General features: G+C 35.3%; 2 protein-coding genes across 3 annotated transcripts in view; both read right to left on the reverse strand.

Moving 5' to 3' along the window:
- Positions 1 to 19,257, reverse strand: part of LOC129754770 (uncharacterized) — a 601,388-nt gene that overhangs the window by 384,428 nt on the left and 197,703 nt on the right. The gene's annotated exons all lie outside the window — the stretch shown is intronic.
- Positions 1,765 to 19,257, reverse strand: part of LOC129752390 (uncharacterized) — a 33,733-nt gene continuing 16,240 nt past the window's right edge. The window contains exon 3 of the mRNA XM_055748180.1: positions 1,765 to 1,863. Coding sequence (XP_055604155.1) covers positions 1,765 to 1,863 — 99 coding nt within the window. The remainder of the gene's footprint in view (positions 1,864 to 19,257) is intronic.

Consider the following 19,257-nt stretch of genomic DNA (forward strand, 5'->3'; position numbering starts at 1 on the left):
GACTCTCGTTATTTTATTTTGAATAGCTTGGACAGTTATCAAGCAAATGGAAACAAATTTGGCTTGGGAGAGGAATTTTAGACAAAAAAATACTTTATTTTGCCATAATTTTGAAACTTATGAATAAATAAATACAGAGTTTAAATTTTAGATACAAAAAATTATTGCAAAACAAATTTTAAGACAGGTTTTGAAAAAAAAAGAAAATTTAGCAAAACAATAATCTTTTTTGTTCAATTTCTATCAATTTTAGAAGGTGTAGCAAAGCACGCTGGATCAGCTAGTTTAAAAAAAAAAGTTATATCTTAACCTTTCTGGATCAGATCCATTGCTTCATTACTGTAATAATTTTGTATAGGATATCCATTCCAATACCTATTCCACATAATCTGAAAATCAAATTGTTGACAGTTTTTAAACCATGCTCTTGTCGCATCAGGCTTAAACATAAAGAAGTAAAACCAGTATACCATATCGATTTACAACGCTTTCACTACTTCCATCGAAATCATACCTCCATCCACGAAGAGCTCAAAACAGCTCTAAGATCCTCTCAATCCCCACTACTTCCCAAAAGCTCAGCCGGATCATTACTCATCTTATTAAGCGATCATTACACACAGTTTATCTAGAGAGGCGCGAATCCCGCGGCTGGGACTGATACCTTCAAAATTGTGCTATCGAAACCGTCCGAATCTTTCGCTTTGGGTTCCAAGCCACCTGGCCAGAAAATCGAAGGAAAACCGGTGACTCCACCCGGTGGCATTTCATCGCGTTCAAAAACTACCGGATAACTACCTTTCTTTCTGTGGGCTCATTCACACCCCGCCTTGCCTGGGTCCCGGCCATCAATTTGAATGTTTGGCCCATTGACTATCAACCCGTGACCACCACAGCGTAACTTCATTAATCAGATGCTTCTGTCCGGAGCGTGGGGGAAGCCAGTTTTTGACACTGGTCGAGTCGGGTGGCTCTCGTTTCTTCCGGTTTCGTTTAGCTGAATGAATATTTCTTCACGGCAGCTGTTGATCTATTTTAATTTTTCTAGTCGATGACGTTCTGTGGATTTTGAGGCTGAGTCATCGGAAAGCCACCGTGGAGCTCAGTGTTGAAAAAAACATTAGTGATAATACATCCATTTAATTGTCAACAAATCTCATGTCACATTTAAACCTATACTACACTCGCAAATTAGACTCTACTCCAATTATGAACTTCCTTGGAGGTGGAATTTTAGTATAGGGTTATATGCCGGACCGGCATTTAAAAAAATTTGTAATAGCTGGCATTGTCCTTCCAGCACAAACGCATTCCATATTTTTGAAAGAAACCAAATAAAACACATCCTATATCCTATCAGAAGACAAAGCAAGACGGAAACAATCAGCCAGCAAGGATATTGTCGAATTATGTAAAATCTCATTTATCTCATGTCGTTCCAGAAACATAGATTGATGATCATAGCATCAATCGATCAAATCCAGTTCATCGACCTTCTTCTACTAATATGTAACAACAATGAAGGGTCACGCCAATCAACAATTTGTGACCTCCGTGACCTCTTTGACAATTGTAGCGTGTAATAACCCCGATGCAGCACTACGACAAAACGCATCGTCAGTCTGTTAGTTGACGACCCGCGATGTCAGTAGAGCTTCCGGATTCCCAACAACTTATGATGAACAAACCCCCATTAACCCAGACTGACTTCTACTCGTCGGACAAATTACTTATAATGTAATTTAACGCTCGATCAGTTTTCAACTATAGCACGATAATATCGCTTGGTAAGTAAGCTGAGGTATCGAACTTCGACGTCTCGACCTGCATGGTTACTCCACGAATGATTGCTGCTGTCGTCAGCTGAAATGTTTTCGAGAACTCAGCGAAAACTTTGTCACTTGAAGTCAAACCGTCGAAAAACAGTAAACAACCATATTGGACTCAACGTTCTTCAAGCTCGTTGAGTCCAGCCGATTCAAATCACACAGGTAACTGAATACATATGGTACCCAGTTGACAAAACGCACAAGAAAAAAAATATGAATATGCATTCAAATTAATTTCCGGCTTATGTGCTCTGTTTTGTGAAAGAAATAACGAAGCGAAAAAAAATCCATGGAAGCCGATTATTCCAAAACGCCCGAGTAAGCGCGCACACATTTCATGCTTTTGTTGACAATGAAAATTCACACATTTGCGCGCGCTCGTTTGCGTCAAATTTCGTTTCCGTAGGTCGAACGCTCAAGAACCCTTTGAAAGGCGACTAGTAATAGAAATGGCGACTCGGTGGCCCTTCTAACATTTTTTTTTGCGAACAAACGATGAACAATTCCGACCGGTGATTGTGATTGCCCCAAGGGGAAACAATTGGCTGTAGGACAGAAAATCATAAGAGACGTGACTATTTTTCCTGATGAACTTTTGACTGCCGTCGCGGTGTCATTGTCATTAGTAATCGTCATCGACATGTTCAACCAAAGCCGTTAGTTGTGTATTCTTGCTGGGCGACAACACTGACAAATCTTCAGACCGGGGATGGTAATGCTAAGTTATGTTGGACGCATTTATTCTTCTTAGAACAAACCATAGACATTGTTATTGGATGCAAAATAACGTACTTTTTTGCAATCCTTTCGTTTGCCATGGAAACAATCAGCCAGCAAGGATATTTTCGAATGATTTAGCGAACGCTGAGTGTGTATGTGAACCGGCAAAAATGACAAAGAAAATTATGACAATAAACTTTCGTTTGCTAACCGACTCAGATGGTGCACTGGATAAGGTATCGAACTGGCAAGCCGAAAAGAGAATGTTGCAGTGAGTTCAATTCGCACTAGTTTTTGGTTCGGGATGAAATACAGTCCCCCCACAATCATGGGTCACACACAATAATTAGTCACCGAACATTAGAACTGCTGATATCTACTAAACTAAAAGAAATTATTTCATATTATTATTTTTAGTTAATCGACAATATCATCAAAATGCATTAAAAATACTATTTGTGATTTGTGATAAACCAGTGTGACCAAATCTACGGATTTCTCCGTTGGACTAAAATGAAATCGACAAAAACAACAGAAATCAAAGTGAGTTACACACTGCATTTCATTAATTAATTATATTAACGTCGGGTTTTTCAAAAAACACCGTTTTTTTATCTATATCCAAGAACGAAAAAAAATTGAAATTAAGCACTTTAACGATATAACTAATATCGTAACTAAATTAAATAAATTTCATTATTTGATATAATCATTTAATTTTAATTTTATTTTTCGTTAATCATTTAATTTTAAATTGATAATTTGTAAATATTTGTCTTGAAGAGTTATGCATTTTAGTTGGTTTCTATGAATTGTGTGCATTCTATTCCAGAAATTTGATTTTTTTTTTAAATTTTATCCAAAGGGAAAATTGAAGAAAATTCAGATGATTTAGAGAGTTTATTCTCTAAAATAAGCCTGGTTCAAATCGCTAACCAGAAGATCCTTTTTTTTAAAGAACTGCGAATATTTTTTCTCAATAAGATTAGGAACATTTTCGCTTTGAAAATCTTCAAATCTTTTACTTTTATACATTTGCTAAAAAAAATCTTAAAAACTTTTGAATTTTTTTATCTTTTCTATTATGAATTTTTTTTCACTATTCTAAAAATTGGAATCATTTTTTCAATATTAAGAATAAGAATATTAAGAATAATAAGAATTAATTTTCATTTTTTGTTCCTCAAATTTGAAAGCTTTATGAATTTAGCAAATTTCAACCATCGAGAAAATTTTCCACTCGAAAGAAATCAAAACACTAATTGAATGGTGTTCAATTGATACTTTTGACACCTTGACACGTGGAGTCATTTTTGAATGCTTGCGCCATCACTAGAGTGTACCAATCGCGAACTAAGCAGCCAAGACACGAAACTACGGTTGATGGGATTGTGGTGCAGTATTTATCAGTTTAACAGCGATATAAGTATAGGATGAAAGGGATTAATAAAGTAGTAATCAAATTTTGTTGTTCTATTCCATCTTGAAATCCATGATGGCGGCATCCACTCAAAATCAAAATGCTGTAAATCGAAATGCTGAAAATCGCAAGAACTTCTATAATATGGGTATTGAGTTAAAAATCTCAAAAAATCACTGATAAAAATTTATTTTATTTACATAGTATTCCGTTTTAAGACATAACTTGACGAACATAATTCCTAAAATTCACTCGGTCCATGGCAACCGTTCTCCAATTTCTCGGGCACCCCACGTTCGCCAGATCACGCTCCACTTGGTCTAACCACCTCGCTCGTTGCGCCCCCGCTCGTCTTGTTCCTACCGGATTCGTAGCGAACACCTGTTTCGCAGGACAGTCATCCGGCATTCTCGCAACATGTCCCGCCCAGCGTATCCGGCCAGCCTTCACCACCTTCTGGATACTGGGTTAGAGTCGCGCGAGCTCGTGGTTCATCCTTCGCCTCTACATTCCTTTCTCCTGTACGCCGCCAAAGATGGATCTTAACACTCGTCGCTCGAATACTCCGAGTGTACGCAGGTCCTCCTCGAGCGCCCGTAGAGAACAACCGGTCTAATAAGCGTGTTACACTTCGTGCGAGGGCTAAGTCTTCTCGACCGCAGTTGCTTGTGGAGTCCATAGTAGGCACGACTTCCGCTGATAATTCGCCTCCGGATCTCACGGCTGGTGTCATTGTCTGCGGTCACCAGTGAGCCGAGATAGACAAAGTCTTCGACTATCTCCAGCTCGTCGCCGTCGATCGTGACCTTGTTATTACTGGACAAGCGGGTTCGGTCGGTCTCGGATCCGCAGGCCAGCATGTACTTCGTCTTGGACGTATTAATCATCAACCCAATCCTTCCTGCTTCGCGTTTCAGTTTGCGGTAGATCTCCTCCACCGCCGCAGATGATCTGCCGACTATATCAATGTCATCGGCAAAGCAGATAAGTTGACTGGATCTATTGAAAATCGTGCCCCGCATTTCGCCCACCGCTCGTCGAATAACACCTTCTAGCGCCACGTTGAACATCATGCAGGATAGACCATCACCTTGTCGAAGCCCCCTGCAAGATTCGAATGAACTCGACAATTCACCCGAAATCCGCACACAGCACTGCGTTCCATCCATCGTCGCCTTGATCAGTCTGATCAGCTTCCCGGAAAAGCCGTTCTCGTCCATGATTTTCCATAGCTCGTTACGGTAGATCGTGTCGTATGCGGCTTTGAAGTCGATGAATAAATGGTGCGTAGGGACTTGGTGTTCACGGCATTTTAGGAGGATTTGCCGTAATGTGAATATCTGGTCCGTCGTAGACCGTCCCTCCATAAAGCCGGCCTGATGACTTCCCACGAATCTGTTTGCTTGTGGCGTTAGGCGGCGGAGTAGGATTCGGGACAACACTTTGTAGGCGGCATTGAGGACAGTGATCGCTCGGTAGTTCTCACAGTCCAATTTGTCCTCCGGTAGCTGTTCTATGTCCCAGATCTGGACTATCAACCGGTGTAGGCAATCGGCCAACCTGTCCGGGCCCATTTTGATGAGTTCAGCTGCGATACCATCCTTCCCAGCCGACTTGTTTCTATTCAGCTGCCGAATGGCTTCCTTAACTTCACTCATCGTTGGGAGTGGCTCCTCTTCGTCGTTGGCTACGCCGGCGATATACCTTCCCCCACCGTCTTGATCTCCTGCATGTGCTCCGTTCAGGTGTTCATCGAAGTGCTGCTTCCATCTTTTGATCACCTCACGATTGTCCGTCAGGATACCCCCGTCCTTATCCCGGCACATTTCGGCTTGCGGCACGAAGCCTTTGCGGGATGCGTTGAGTTTCTGATAGAACTTTCGTGTTTCTAGGGAACGATGCAGCTGCTGATAAAAATATAGATAAATATTACCAATGTTATAAAAAATAGATTAAAATAATGACAAAAATATTACAAAATTGTGGCAAAAATATGAAAAAAACTGACAAAATTTCACAATTAATTAAAAGTCTGAAAGAATTCTGAAAAAAATATGTCAAACGAAAAAATGACAAATGGCAGAACTTTGAATAAAATACGAAAAATGTGATAAATAAAACTATGCCAAAAAATGATAAATATAACATGCCATAAATACGAAAAAAAAATCCACAAAAATTACAAAACTATGGCAAATGTTATAAAAATAATTCTGAATTCTGACAAATATGAAAAATAAAAATTAATTAGACAACAAAATGACAAACACCTGGCAAAGCAAAAAAAAAACACAAATAAATATGACATAATATTACGAGAAGTTTACTATAATACCATTAAAATCTGACAAACATTTCAAACATTTTGTAAAATTCTGACAAAGGTAAAATTTTGACATAAAAATTTAAAAAATATGAAAAATGTACTTTAATGTGACAATATAATGACAGAAATGTGACAAAATTATGAAGAATTGGATACCAATACAACGAAATGACAAAATGATTACAGTAAAATTACGAAAATCCGAATGTTGTTGTTGTTTCGATTATAGTCGTTTTACCATCTTTATGGCATTCGCGACTTTATCAACGTTGCAGTTGGCGGATCGTTATTGAAAAACTTATCCGGTACAACTGTGTTCGATGTTTACTCTTGGGCTCGAACTCGCGGACATCGGCTCAGGAAACAACAGACTTGCCAACTGAGCTATATCACAAGCCCAAGCAGAAAAAAAAACCGAATAATTTATGAAAAATATGTTACTAAAACATGACAAATGTGATAAAAATATGACGAAACAATGACAAAACATGACAATGTTAAGACAAAACTATAGGCTTGTAATATATTTAGCTTAGTTGGAAAGTCAGTTGCCTCCTGAGCCGATGTCTTTAAGTTCAAATCCAAGAGTAAACATTGAGTACAGTTGTACCGGATAAGTTTTTCAGTAATTTTCCGCCAACTGCATCGTAGATATAAGTGGTGAATGGCGCATGAAGATGTTGAAACAATTAAAATTGGAACAAAAAAAACACAAAACTATTAAAAAAATTTCACCATCAAATGAAAAAAGTATGATTAAAATGCGACAAAGCGAAAATTAACAAAGTTATGACAACAATATGACAAAAATCTGACAGAATTATAACGAGGTTTTGTCAATTTTGAATCATGATTTAGTTTTTGTTTGTCATAGTTTTGTCATTATTTTATCATACTGTCATAATTTTGTCATATTCTAGTCACTTTTGTCATATTTTTATCACATTTAGTTTTTCAGAGGTATTGTCCGATTTCTGTCATTTTTTGCCATTTGTCATTTTGTTATATTTGTCATTTTTTAATTGTTATTATAGACGCCGTACTTTTATCACATTTTTCATAATTCCCATATGTTTTGCCACATTTTTTTTTCATTTTAGTGTGTAACTTATTCCATTTGTCATATTCTCATTGATTTTTTTTATCTTTTGGTCATGGCAGTGTCATTTCATTGTCAAATTTATTAATTTTAAGCAATGTTTTGGTTTTTTTAAGTATTTTTATAACAGTTTAAATATTTTTCTCATATTTTTGACGGAGGTTCTTTATTTTTTATTATAATAATGTCATATTTTTTTCTATATTTTTTAAAATTTTTATTTAATTTTAGTCATAGATTTGTTTGATTTTATTTCACGTGATTTTCAGTCATTTACAATATTTTAAAGTTGTGCGGAAGACGCCATATTCGATTTCAAGATAGCAAACCATAGCGTCAGACAGCGAAATAATTTTTCTGCTAATTGAGTCTTTTCACCCTGTACTAGGGTTGCCATTCGTCGTGCGAAAGCAGAGAATATCCCCCTTTTTTTAAAAAAATGTCCGTTCCGCTTTTGACTCAAAATATCCTGCTTATTTTCAAAAAAGTTTCCTAATAAAAAAATGAGATTTTCTGATTTAATTTGATTTAATTCAATACCTAAACTTCACAACAAATCAAAACTATTCATGTTTTTTCTATTTTTTATGAAAAGCAATTCGTTGGAGGGCTTATAAATATTTCATTTTCACATATTACGAAACCCAATGAGATTGAATTTTTTATGAAAATAATTTGTTCAAAAATGCACCTCATTTCATCAATAGTCAATACATATCAGGAAATTATGATTGATTTTATTTGGAGTAGTTAAGTATGATAGAAAAATAATCGATGATAAACGCTTTAAATAGCAACCAAGTCTTTAGAAAGGGTTTGTTTCGATCAGTTCAGCGATAGTAGCTTACTTTTTATAGCTAGGTACTGCATGGAGATTTTTTTAGCTTTTCAGTAAACAAAAAAATAGTGTCAAAATGGTTTAATTTCGAGTAATACTAATGGTAGCCTACTTAAATAGTTGCCTACTGACTATTCTTTGCACTTGAATGGATTAATTTGAGCTGAGAGCTAGATCCAAGCAGCAAGTATGGTGAAAATCAAGAAAGTATTTTGAGTTAAAAAAAATTGTAATGCTGATCAATTTTGCATCACAACTTTTAACTTTCTTTGATGCATACTTCTGGACTAAACTCGAGGAGTCTAAATCAGGAAGCTGGTTTTCTACCAACTGAGCTATGCCTCAGTTGTCGATTTAAAAAAAAAATACTATAAATTATATTAATTTGTACTAGTACAAATGTACCGCACTTTTATACCCAGAGTATGTTCCAAACAAATACAATTATATTAGGTTTATTTTTTCAATCAGGAAGAATTTTTTAAATTTTAATTTTTGATCTCATACATTACACCGATTCCAATCCCGCTTACCAACTCAGAAAGCTCAACCCCCAACAACACTGACACAATATCCATAGTTTAAAAAGTATTTTTAAGTGTGACCATAGGTAATCGGATGAAAAATTATCTTTTGTTTCCGGTTAAAATTGTAAAATTATAAATTTTAAAATATTATAGAAAATGCAAAAAACTACAATACCCCCCACAGTGATGCAAATACTGGACACCTAGCTGCTGGAATAAGAACGATGCTGAAAATAACAGCAGACGGATAAGTGAGTTTACAAATTTTAGAACAGTTCACCAACAATACTCATAATTAATTGTACTCTAAGAAAACTTCCAGTTCTCTTGAGGAAGACCACATAAAATGGTCGAAACGTCGGATATTTCAAATAAAAAGTTGTGTGGTTAAAATCTAAGCCGTAAAAATCCAAAAATTAAAATTTAAAAGCAAACAATTATACATATTATGTGTTATTCTAACACATTTTAAAATGTTCCGCTTTTTTCTCAAAATGTCCCCTTTTAAAACCATCTGGCCTACCCTATACCCATATTATGAGTGTTTCATGAAATTTTCAGTTATTTAAAGCATTCTGAAGTAAGGCGGAAGCGGCCATCTTGGATTTCTAGATGGCGTCAAAAATATATTTTCCGACGTCATCACACTGTCCTTAAGATTCCTCTTCATATCCCATGTGGTTAATGTGGCTTCAACACGAATTTTTACCATTTTGTCGGAATTAATTTTAATTGTTATTTACGTGGTACGTAGCCCCCTCTCAAATTTTAGATTTTGCAAACTATATTGCAAAGATTTTTTCACATGTGATAAATTTTTGCACGACCCCGAAGTTGTGCAAACCTACAGAACATTTCTCAGTCATCCGAAAAGACTTGTGTTCTGGAACGAACGAGCCACTGAACCACCCTAATATGCAAAAAAGGCCCAGTAGCAACATGGTGATGCTGCTGGCATTAACGGATGCAATGCGCGCCAAAAACATTCGGATTTTCCTCGGGTCTCGGGTTTTCCAAAGGGTCGAGACAAATTTAGCCCCAGGTTCGGCCTTTTTTTCCAACCAACCACCATCGAAGATGGTAACAAAGTCGGAGGCCTACGAGCCACAGTCAGAGGCCAGCATGGCCATAGTCAGAAGCCCAGAGAGGCCAGAGTTTGCGTCGGAATACTTGTATTGTAGTTCTAAGTTCAATAATATACAGTCAACTTTATGTTTGTAATGTTTTGAGAATGAGTGCGTTATTATTAATCAAGAAATATCTGATGCTATCGATCCTGCCATCAGGGGCGATCCTGAACAACTTGAGAGTATTGGAAAACCTAATGTTAAAAAAGTACAAGTCGATTTAAAAACAGATATATTCATGGCCAATGTTAAAAATATTCGAAGTATTTAAACATATGTAGTGTTAGATAGTTTATGTTGAAATAGTTTGCAAAAATTAACTATTTTCAAATATTTTTTCGGATTTTCTTAAATATCTCTTGTACATATTTTTACTGGGAAGTTGTAAAGATTAGATGAATAATTGTCGCACTCTCTTCTTCGAAACATAAACGAGAATGCAACGCGAAGAAGTTTAACCATTCGGTGCAGCAACTATTTTCGTACCTTCCAACTTCATGCCGGCAATGTTTCATCATGTCACAGTTCGGAGAACGCTGTCGTCAGTCGAGGGAATTTGCCGGAACCAGATTAAAAGACATTCCAGAACTTCATGTTGACACGTGTCCTATTTATGGAGTGCTAGGCAGCCATAAACTTGTGATGGCGCTTAGTCATTCCTTCACTTTAAGAGTACCAAAATGTGTTTGATTTTACTTTTTTCAGCAAATTTTTCATACTAAGGCAAAGTAGCAACTCCAAATTGAAGAGCCCGTAATTCCATTAGGCAAATTTATTCCTGTTAGTTCTGGTACTAATTTGGTATGCAACCAAAAGATGCAAAGTTTCCGTCATTCATCATAATAAGCTTGGTACGAATCAAATTTCTCGGAGTTGATGCCCCGCCATTCTGCCTAGACTTCAGTCAGCTGAGAACGGAGTGGTGATGGTCTTTTTTTTACGATCCGCTTAATTTGGGCGGTAAATATTTTCTCCTACACGGTTAAGTACTTCAACATTTTCATTTTGAGAATGAGCTGTGCTACTGTGCTACTCTATAAGCCAGTAACATTACGGGAGTCACACGCCTCTTTTTTTACGACCAGACGCCAAAATATTTTCCAGATTTGGGATGGCTGACGGCTGGACGAATGGACGGGTGTTTTCGGTTTTTCTAATTTGCTGGCACCATGACCACACCGCCATAATCATCATCACCAGTTGGGGAGCAGAAAAAAGGGGAACCCAGAAGGTGCGTAGAATTCTAATCAACGTCGAGTCATACCATAATCACAAGAACATCCCCCGATTTGTCGCGTACGACTTTGAATTTACTTTCAATAGGGTTGACATCCGGCAAGGGACTTTTTACATTTTGAAGGTCGTTGTTTTCAATGTTAAAATCGCACTTAGAAATAAATTTTATATGGGGGAAATGGGGAATCAAGGCCATGGGTTAACGTTGGCCACTCAAATATCTCCGAAATGGGTTGCGATGGAAGTCTTAAACCAACTGAAATCGTCATCACTCTGCATGAGAATATTTTCGCACAAATTGTCGACATATGTAAGGATATGTATTCTGCTTTTATTTAATACCTATGTGGGTGTTTCTTGCAATGCAATCAATCATGTTTTAGTATCAAAATAAATTTAAAAAAACTTAAAAATTGTGGGAATGGTTTCGTTTCTTACATTGGCATGGTATGGGACCTCCCTCCATTTTATTAGAACTAGACGTCATCTGAAAAAATTGATTATCTTGAAAAGTCAATTTTATTTTTGTTTCAAATTTCATTAAAAAACCCAAAAATTTATTCGATTTGTGTTATAATTTATAACGATATTGCATGGGTCCCCTCCTCCCTTGCTTTTAGACAGTGGAGTAGTCAAGCTGTTAAATAAAAAAAATATTAAGGTTGGGTAATAATTTCGATCATATTTTATGCGTTGATTATATGTATAGTTGCAATGTTTCCTTCACTTGAATAGGTTTCGTATCTATTTGATGGGCCTTCTCCGATGCAAAAACCAAAACTCCGAGTTCCTAATTTATTGTTAGTTGAGCCATCCATTCTCAAGTGTTGATGAAACTCAGAAAACACCTTCATTTTCCAATTATAATATAAATGGGAAGTTGTTTAGTATGAGGTAACCTTTTTAAAAAATTCATGTTTGTATTTCAATTTGATCAAAACCACTTGAAAATGGTCTTAGTTTTGTCAAAACATGCATGTGTACAAATTAAGTGAACAGCACATAAGAGTGGTATGTTTCATGCACATTTCTTTCCAAAATATGTATGTTTCTTCTTCTCATAACTGGATGGATCCAATGTGTTTAATAAATAAATTATTTTATTGTGTTAAAAAATGCTTGTTTATAAATATGTGTAAAATTAACATGAACATTGTTCTAGTTGTGTTTTTTTAAATGTTGATTTTGAATGGGATCCCCTCCCTGAAGGGAAGGATCATGAAGCTTTTATAAAAATGATTCCACGTTATTTTGACTGGCCTTGAGTTTGTGATGGTGTTGCAAAGAACACACCTAAATTTTTATGTAGTGTTGATTTTTATTGAATTAAAGTGGCCCCATACAGTCGATAATTTATCCAACTGAACTACTATCAAGTGGAAAACTTCCCTTCCACTTTATTTTTTATCTTCTTTTTCTGGTTTCAGATTAAAAAATGGCATTTTCAACCAGGTGTATAAGATTTACCACAAAAAATACCCAAAGTGAGCCATTTCATTGTAAAATCCCAAGAAATCAGAAATTCTGTAAAACAGGTACGAAAGAGCTTTTAAGCCCCATAATTGATCTGAAGTAGATTCTTTGCAGCCCAAAGTTAATGTTTATATTTATACTTTTAAGTTCCAAAACAAGTTTTAATAACCCTCTATTCAGCTTCCATGCAGCTTCTGAAAAAATCGTAAAATTAGCGAAGAAAAATAGCTTTTTATTTCAATTTTACTCTTCATGTCACCCTCACTTGATGCTTTGCTGATCAACTGTCTCTTTCTTACTTAGTGATTTCCCGTATTGAGTTATTTTTTGCCCTTAATGTGACTTAACCACCCAAAGCTGTTCGCAAAATATCCGTTTCGGGGAAGTTTTAGCAAAACAGTTTTATGTTGTTTCCGTTGTCGCAAATGTTGATGAATTTTATTCACTGTGTAAGTAGTTTATTCTATGATCGAAATATTCCAATATTAAGTACATTTGTTTGACAATTTAAATTCAACTTGTAGTTTGTTGTCGTTCCCGTGGCCGCAAATATTTATGGACTGATTTTTTTGATATTAGATTCATTGAGAAGTGAAATTTATTTCGTCAACCGTAACGTAGACTAGTTTGATACATGTGCATTTCCTTAAGAATAGGTGTAAGCAGTGTCTGCTTTACAATTTCTCCTCAAGAGTTTAGATTTCTTCAATTAAAATATTGTTTGAGTTTTTGCCGAGACATTGTAAAGTCAATGGTTTCGCAGTGTTGATTGTAAGAGGCCATCAGGCGATTTATTGGCCCGTTTTTCGCGTAGTTTGTGCGATAGTGATTAATGAAAAATAAATTTTGATTTCGGAGTTGCCGAGAAGGTGCATAAAAGTTTAATTTTGATAGAATTTCTTTTGAGTCAATACGCTGCGAAATAATATCGTTTACAAATGAAACCATTGCATATTCACGGCGTTCTTTTAGTGTTTGTTTGTCAATGAGCATGCAGCGTGCTTTATATGATGGAAGTGGAAATGATGTCCAACCTAATTTACGAAGGGCATATAGTAGAAATTGCTTTTGTACTGATTCTATTCTTTCTTCGTGTGAAATTGAATAAGGGGACCAAACAGCGCTGCAATATTCCAGTAAAGACCTTACATAGGCAATATAAAGTGTTTTTATTGTGTATGGGTCTTGAAAATTAAAGCAAAAGCGCTTAATAAAGCCCAGCATGTTATTTGCCCTATGGATGATAGTATTGTAATGGTCTGTGAAAGTAAGTTTAGAGTCTAAGATAATTCCTAAATCCCTAACTCGTTCACATTTTTCTACATTCTGATCTTCTAATGTAATTGTGATGTTTGGTGTTGTTCTTTTTCTGCTAAATAATATTAAATTGCATTTTTTTATATTGAGCTTCAGAAGGCTTTTTTTGCACCACAGGTAGAAAATGTGAATTTCATTCTGGAATATGCTGATGTCTTCTTCATTTCTTATTTCCAAATAGAGCTTCATGTCGTCGGCATAAATGAGCATTTTGAGATTTTTGAGAATAAAGGAAATGTCGTTTACATAAAGTATGAAAAGTAGAGGTCCTAAATGAGATCCTTGCGGAACTCCTGAAGTGACTTGAATAGGGAGCGATTTCTTTCCATTGAAATTTATTATTTGTTGGCGATTAGTCAGGTATGATTCAAGCCATTTCAGGAGTTTAGATTTTATTCCAATTTTTTGTAATTTGAAAAGAAGCATTGGTATGTCTATGCGATCAAATGCCTTAATAAAGTCTGTATAAAGAGCTTCCACATGGTTGCCATTATCCATTGCATTCAATGAAAAGTCTATAAATTCAATCAAATTAGTTGAGGTTGAACGGCCTTTGAAAAAGCCATGTTGCCTGTCAGTTATTCGGTTCTTAATTTGGGAAAATAATTTTTCGTTTATAACTGCTTCAAAAAGCTTGGGAATGCAAGAGATAATGGCTATTCTGCGATAATTTCGAATGTCAGACTTTCGACCAGATTTGAATATAGGCACTAAAAATGAGCTTTTCCAAATTTCAGGAAAATTTCCTGATTCCAATGACATATTGAAAAGCCAAAACAATGGAGCTGTCAGTTCCATTGCCAAACTTTTCATGAATACAGGAGGTATTCCGTCTGGTCCTAGACCTTTCGAAGCGTCTAGATTTTTTAGTCCTTGCAGAATATCATGCACATGAACTTGATTAATGCTAATGTCCCTGGAGAATTCTGGGAAAAATGAAAAATAATCGCGATCACGATCTTCTTCATTAAATATCGTATAAATTTCTTGAAAGAAATTTGTAAAAAGATTGCAAATTTGCTCCGAGTTATCACCGACATGTTCGTCAAGGTGCATTCTTGACGGAAAATTCCCAGATTTCAACTTCGTTTTCACGTAGTTGAAAAATTTCTTTGGACAAGTCTTTATTGTGGAAATGAGCACGCATATTATTCATTGTGTAGAGTATCTCATATAAAAAATGAAGGCGTCTGCATTGTAATACCATCACATATAAACGGACAGTCGGAGTTAAGTGAAATTCGATATCCGAGGGTTTTTTTGGATCAGAGATTATTTGTATAATAACCTGGAGAATCTCACTTTTTTTTTTTTTTGATTAAGGTTGTTTTGCCATTTTTATGGCATTCGCGACTTTTATACCAACGCTGAATTTTGCGGAAAGTCATTGAAAAACTCATCCGGTACAACTGTGTTCGATCTTTACATTTGGGCTCCAACTCGCTTACAAGGCCTCAGGAAGTAACTGACTTGACAACTGAGCTAAATCACAAGGCCTCGGTCTCACTTTTTATGGACGGGAGGCTTCCGTATAATATTAACATGAAATGGGACTCATCTCGAACAAGTTTATGACGTTTTTCTTGAAAATTGATTCACGAGCACGAAGAAGTTAAAGACGTGTAGATAAAGTTAAACATTTTCCAAAAAAAATGTTAATAAAAAGGTAAAACGAAGTTTACCGGGTCAGCTAGTTTATTATAGTTTCCTTATATTTTAAAGTGAGTTAAATTTGTTCCACAAAGTTGTCTGTAGTTGTTTCCGAATAAAATAAGTCCCAAAAATTAGTTTTATTTTTAAATTGCTTATAATTTTGGACAGCTGTACATTTTTTATTTCTGGATTTTTTAAGAATAAACCACTCTGACGGTGTACAACTATCTATGTGGGGGTCCGATGAACGCTTTGACCTCTATCCAAGGTTGCCGAAATCACAGGAAAATCTGTAATTTCACAGAATTTTGAGCAAATTTTCATCACAGAATCTATGTCACAGAACACAGAATTTTAGGAATATTCACAGATTTCCCAGATTTTTTAAATTTTGTATGTGTTTCCAAAATTTTAATTTTCTATGTCAGTATAAATTTTAGAGTACTAAGTTTAGATTCGAATAAAATGATAATATAAGTAAGGTAAATTGCTTTTGTTCAAGTAAAATGTAAAAAACGACCCTATTTTTCATGAAGATTCAATGAAACTTAAGGAAAATAAATAGCGTCACAGAAAACCATCACAAATTTATGAGGCAAAATCACAGAAATTCATAATTGTTTTTTGCGAAAACAAAGAATTTATTTCGGCAACCTTGCCTCTATCCCAAATTTTCCGGGAGAAGAAAACACTTTTTTAAACAAAGACATCGAATTTTGTCTTCGCTTCGCTGTGTCTCATTTCTCAATGAAAAGTTTTTCTTAAATTTTAAAATTTAATCTCTTCATAAACTTAAATTTTAGTTTTATTTTTCGTTAACTTGATTATTATTTTCAGAGAACAAACTTGGTCTCTTTAAAATCTTAGACCAAGAAGGATGACCTAAATGGGCTAATCATCACATATACCGAAGAAGGGTTCAAAAAAGGAAAAAAAAATATTCATCTTAGTTGGAATGCTGATTAAGATGCTTTGAACCTGCGCTTTAGATAATATTAATCTGAACAGCTTGGGAAGGTTGAGTCTCTTACAACGTTTGTTTAAATCACATTTGCAACTTTCTAGTTCATTAATGAGTATCGTCGAAGGGATCACCGGAGTAACTTAGATCAACATGAAATTTTTCCACATAATCATCAATAATTAAATCTTAAGTTAAAATATCTCAAAACTTTTTTTCGTAGTTTAAAAACCTATAAAATGGGTTCCAAATTGACAAAAACTTGCTTTGTTTTTGAAAATTTCAAATGTAAGTAAAAATGTGATTTCAAAATCTTTAAATATCTATTTTTTTCAAAGGCTCACAAATAAACACCCTTTCTGATGAAATCAAAGTGTTTTGGAGCAGCAGGTCGATTTATGTGAGGGTTCAACTTTTTTCCTTAGTAAATGTATAGTTTTGATGTAGTTTTTGTAGTATTTTGAGGAAAATTTTTGATATTTAAAAAATATGGACATTTTCCAAGAGTAAGCCTGTCTAGGACAAAGACTAGAAACCCTATCAAATGGTAAATTTTCAAGTAAAAAAATTAAAGGGGAATAGTGCGAGGGGCTAGGGAATTGAAGAAGGAAATTTTTTTTTTGTAGTTAAAATTTTGTAAGTAATGTTTAAAAATTTATCCCCTTAATTAAGTAGCATCTTTCAATTTCAATTATTATTTTTTTGGACCGCGAAGAAATCTAAACCATGAAACACCGAAATTCCGCATAGCATATCTTAGAATTCACTGGGGAAAAAATAGACATTCATAGAAGTCCAATACTGATTTTAAAAATACAAAACATGCCACACTTCCTTTAACAGAAAAAATTATCAGAAAATATTGAAAAAAATTGATCAATGTTACCCCGTTTTTCGGTGCATATAATTCACTCATGGGAATTTGACAGAATGAGTCACATACAGCGTATATATAAGTCATTGCTTTAGCTGTCAAGTTCACCAATGAGTTACAAATAGTTTAGTTTACTCGAGGCAATTGGGCAGTAGACTGAGTCGATTTGGGGTCATTTTGGAATTCCTCAAACCCTGGGGTCTAAAAAGCTTCGTCTTGGTCCAAAACTCATCCATGATTTTTCGCAAATTTTTTAAGTAACGTTTATATGAGTAAATTTGAACTTTTAAGTTTGTATGGGAAATTTGAATATTTTGTACTGAAAAATCAACAACACTTTTTTTTAGTCTGTGGAACCGAGCCAACTGAAGGTTTTTGTGCCAATTTATAAAATTACTTAATGAAATTTTCCGCTGAACAACTTTGTCAAAGACCATAACTTTGTATCTTATTAGGAAAAAAAGTTATTAGCTGTTTAACAGGGGTATGTCTTTTCGCATTGATTAAGAATAAATTCAATTGACATCACTGCTTGAGCCTCGCGAAGTGTTGCATGGAAAGTAGTCACGAAAAGACATACCTCTGTTAAACAGCTAATAACTTTTTTTCCTTATAAGATACGAAGTTACGGTCTTCGACAAAGTTGTTTAAAACCTTCAGTTGGCTCGGTTCCACAGACGAAACAAAAGTGTTGTTGATTTTTCAGTACAAAATATTCATTTTTTCCATACAAACCTAAAAGTTCAAATTTACTCATGTAAAAGTTACTTAAAAATTTTGAAAAAAATCATGGATGAGTTTTGGACCAAGACGAAGCTTTTTAGACCCCAGGGTTTGAGGAATTCCAAAATGACCCCAAATCGACTCAGTCTATTGGGCAGTTGTATTTCTTTTTTAACCAATTTTAACTTTCAAAGCCTTCATTCAAGTAAATATGTGCCTTTTGGATGCTAAGTAAATATCTTTCACAGTTTAAATCGTTACTTAAAAAATGTTAAAGGTTCAAATTTTATGTAACTTCTTTCAAAAAGGCTGCTTCTTTGAAAAAATTCAAAAAATATCATTCTATGGGCAGTTTTATTTAAGGGGGGGTAGGGTCTAACACTTTAAAAAAATCGATTTTTTTATTTTTTTTATTTTCTTATTGTAAAACATATCAAGATTGTTGTGTCAAATTTTCAAGTCAATTGAAGAAAAACTGTAGAAATTATAGGCCTTTATCTCCTCCTATCTAATACTGCAAGAAAGCAAGAGCAGAAACTTCGAACGCGTTTTTCTCGAAAGCACATTTTTAAAGTCCGTGGACATCGTCATTTGAAAACTACTTATCCGATTCTTTTCAAATTTAGAACATATTTTCTGTATGTATGTATGTATGTTGGTAATCCACCATGGGTGCACGGATTCACCGCAGTTTCTGCCAAAGTATGGGTTCACATGCATTCCTTAGATTATTAGGTTCGACAAAATCTCCAATGCAGCGCGCCACCATACCCGGACCCCATGGCTTCGTATGAACTGTTATGTGGTGAATGTATTGCGTGTGTTGATGTAGGTATATTTTGGAAGAACGAATCAATCAGGTGGGCTAGTTTACTTACAGGTATTCCGGCATCCATGTATATACCTGGCCAGCTGACAACTGATTGAACATTCCAATTATATAGTCAGTTATATAATGAAACACATCTTACCTGTCGGCCCACTATGGGATTCGAACCCAAAAGTTTTTCTTGCCGATACCGGGAATCGAACCCAGTACGCCTGGCGTACCAATACCAGACTCGCGCCAGCCTATCCACTAGACCACATCGGCGCTCTTCAAATTTAGAACATATTTTCTACATATAAAATACC

This window comes from Uranotaenia lowii, chromosome 3, assembly GCF_029784155.1.
Source record: "Uranotaenia lowii strain MFRU-FL chromosome 3, ASM2978415v1, whole genome shotgun sequence".
Taxonomy (NCBI): domain Eukaryota; kingdom Metazoa; phylum Arthropoda; class Insecta; order Diptera; family Culicidae; genus Uranotaenia; species Uranotaenia lowii.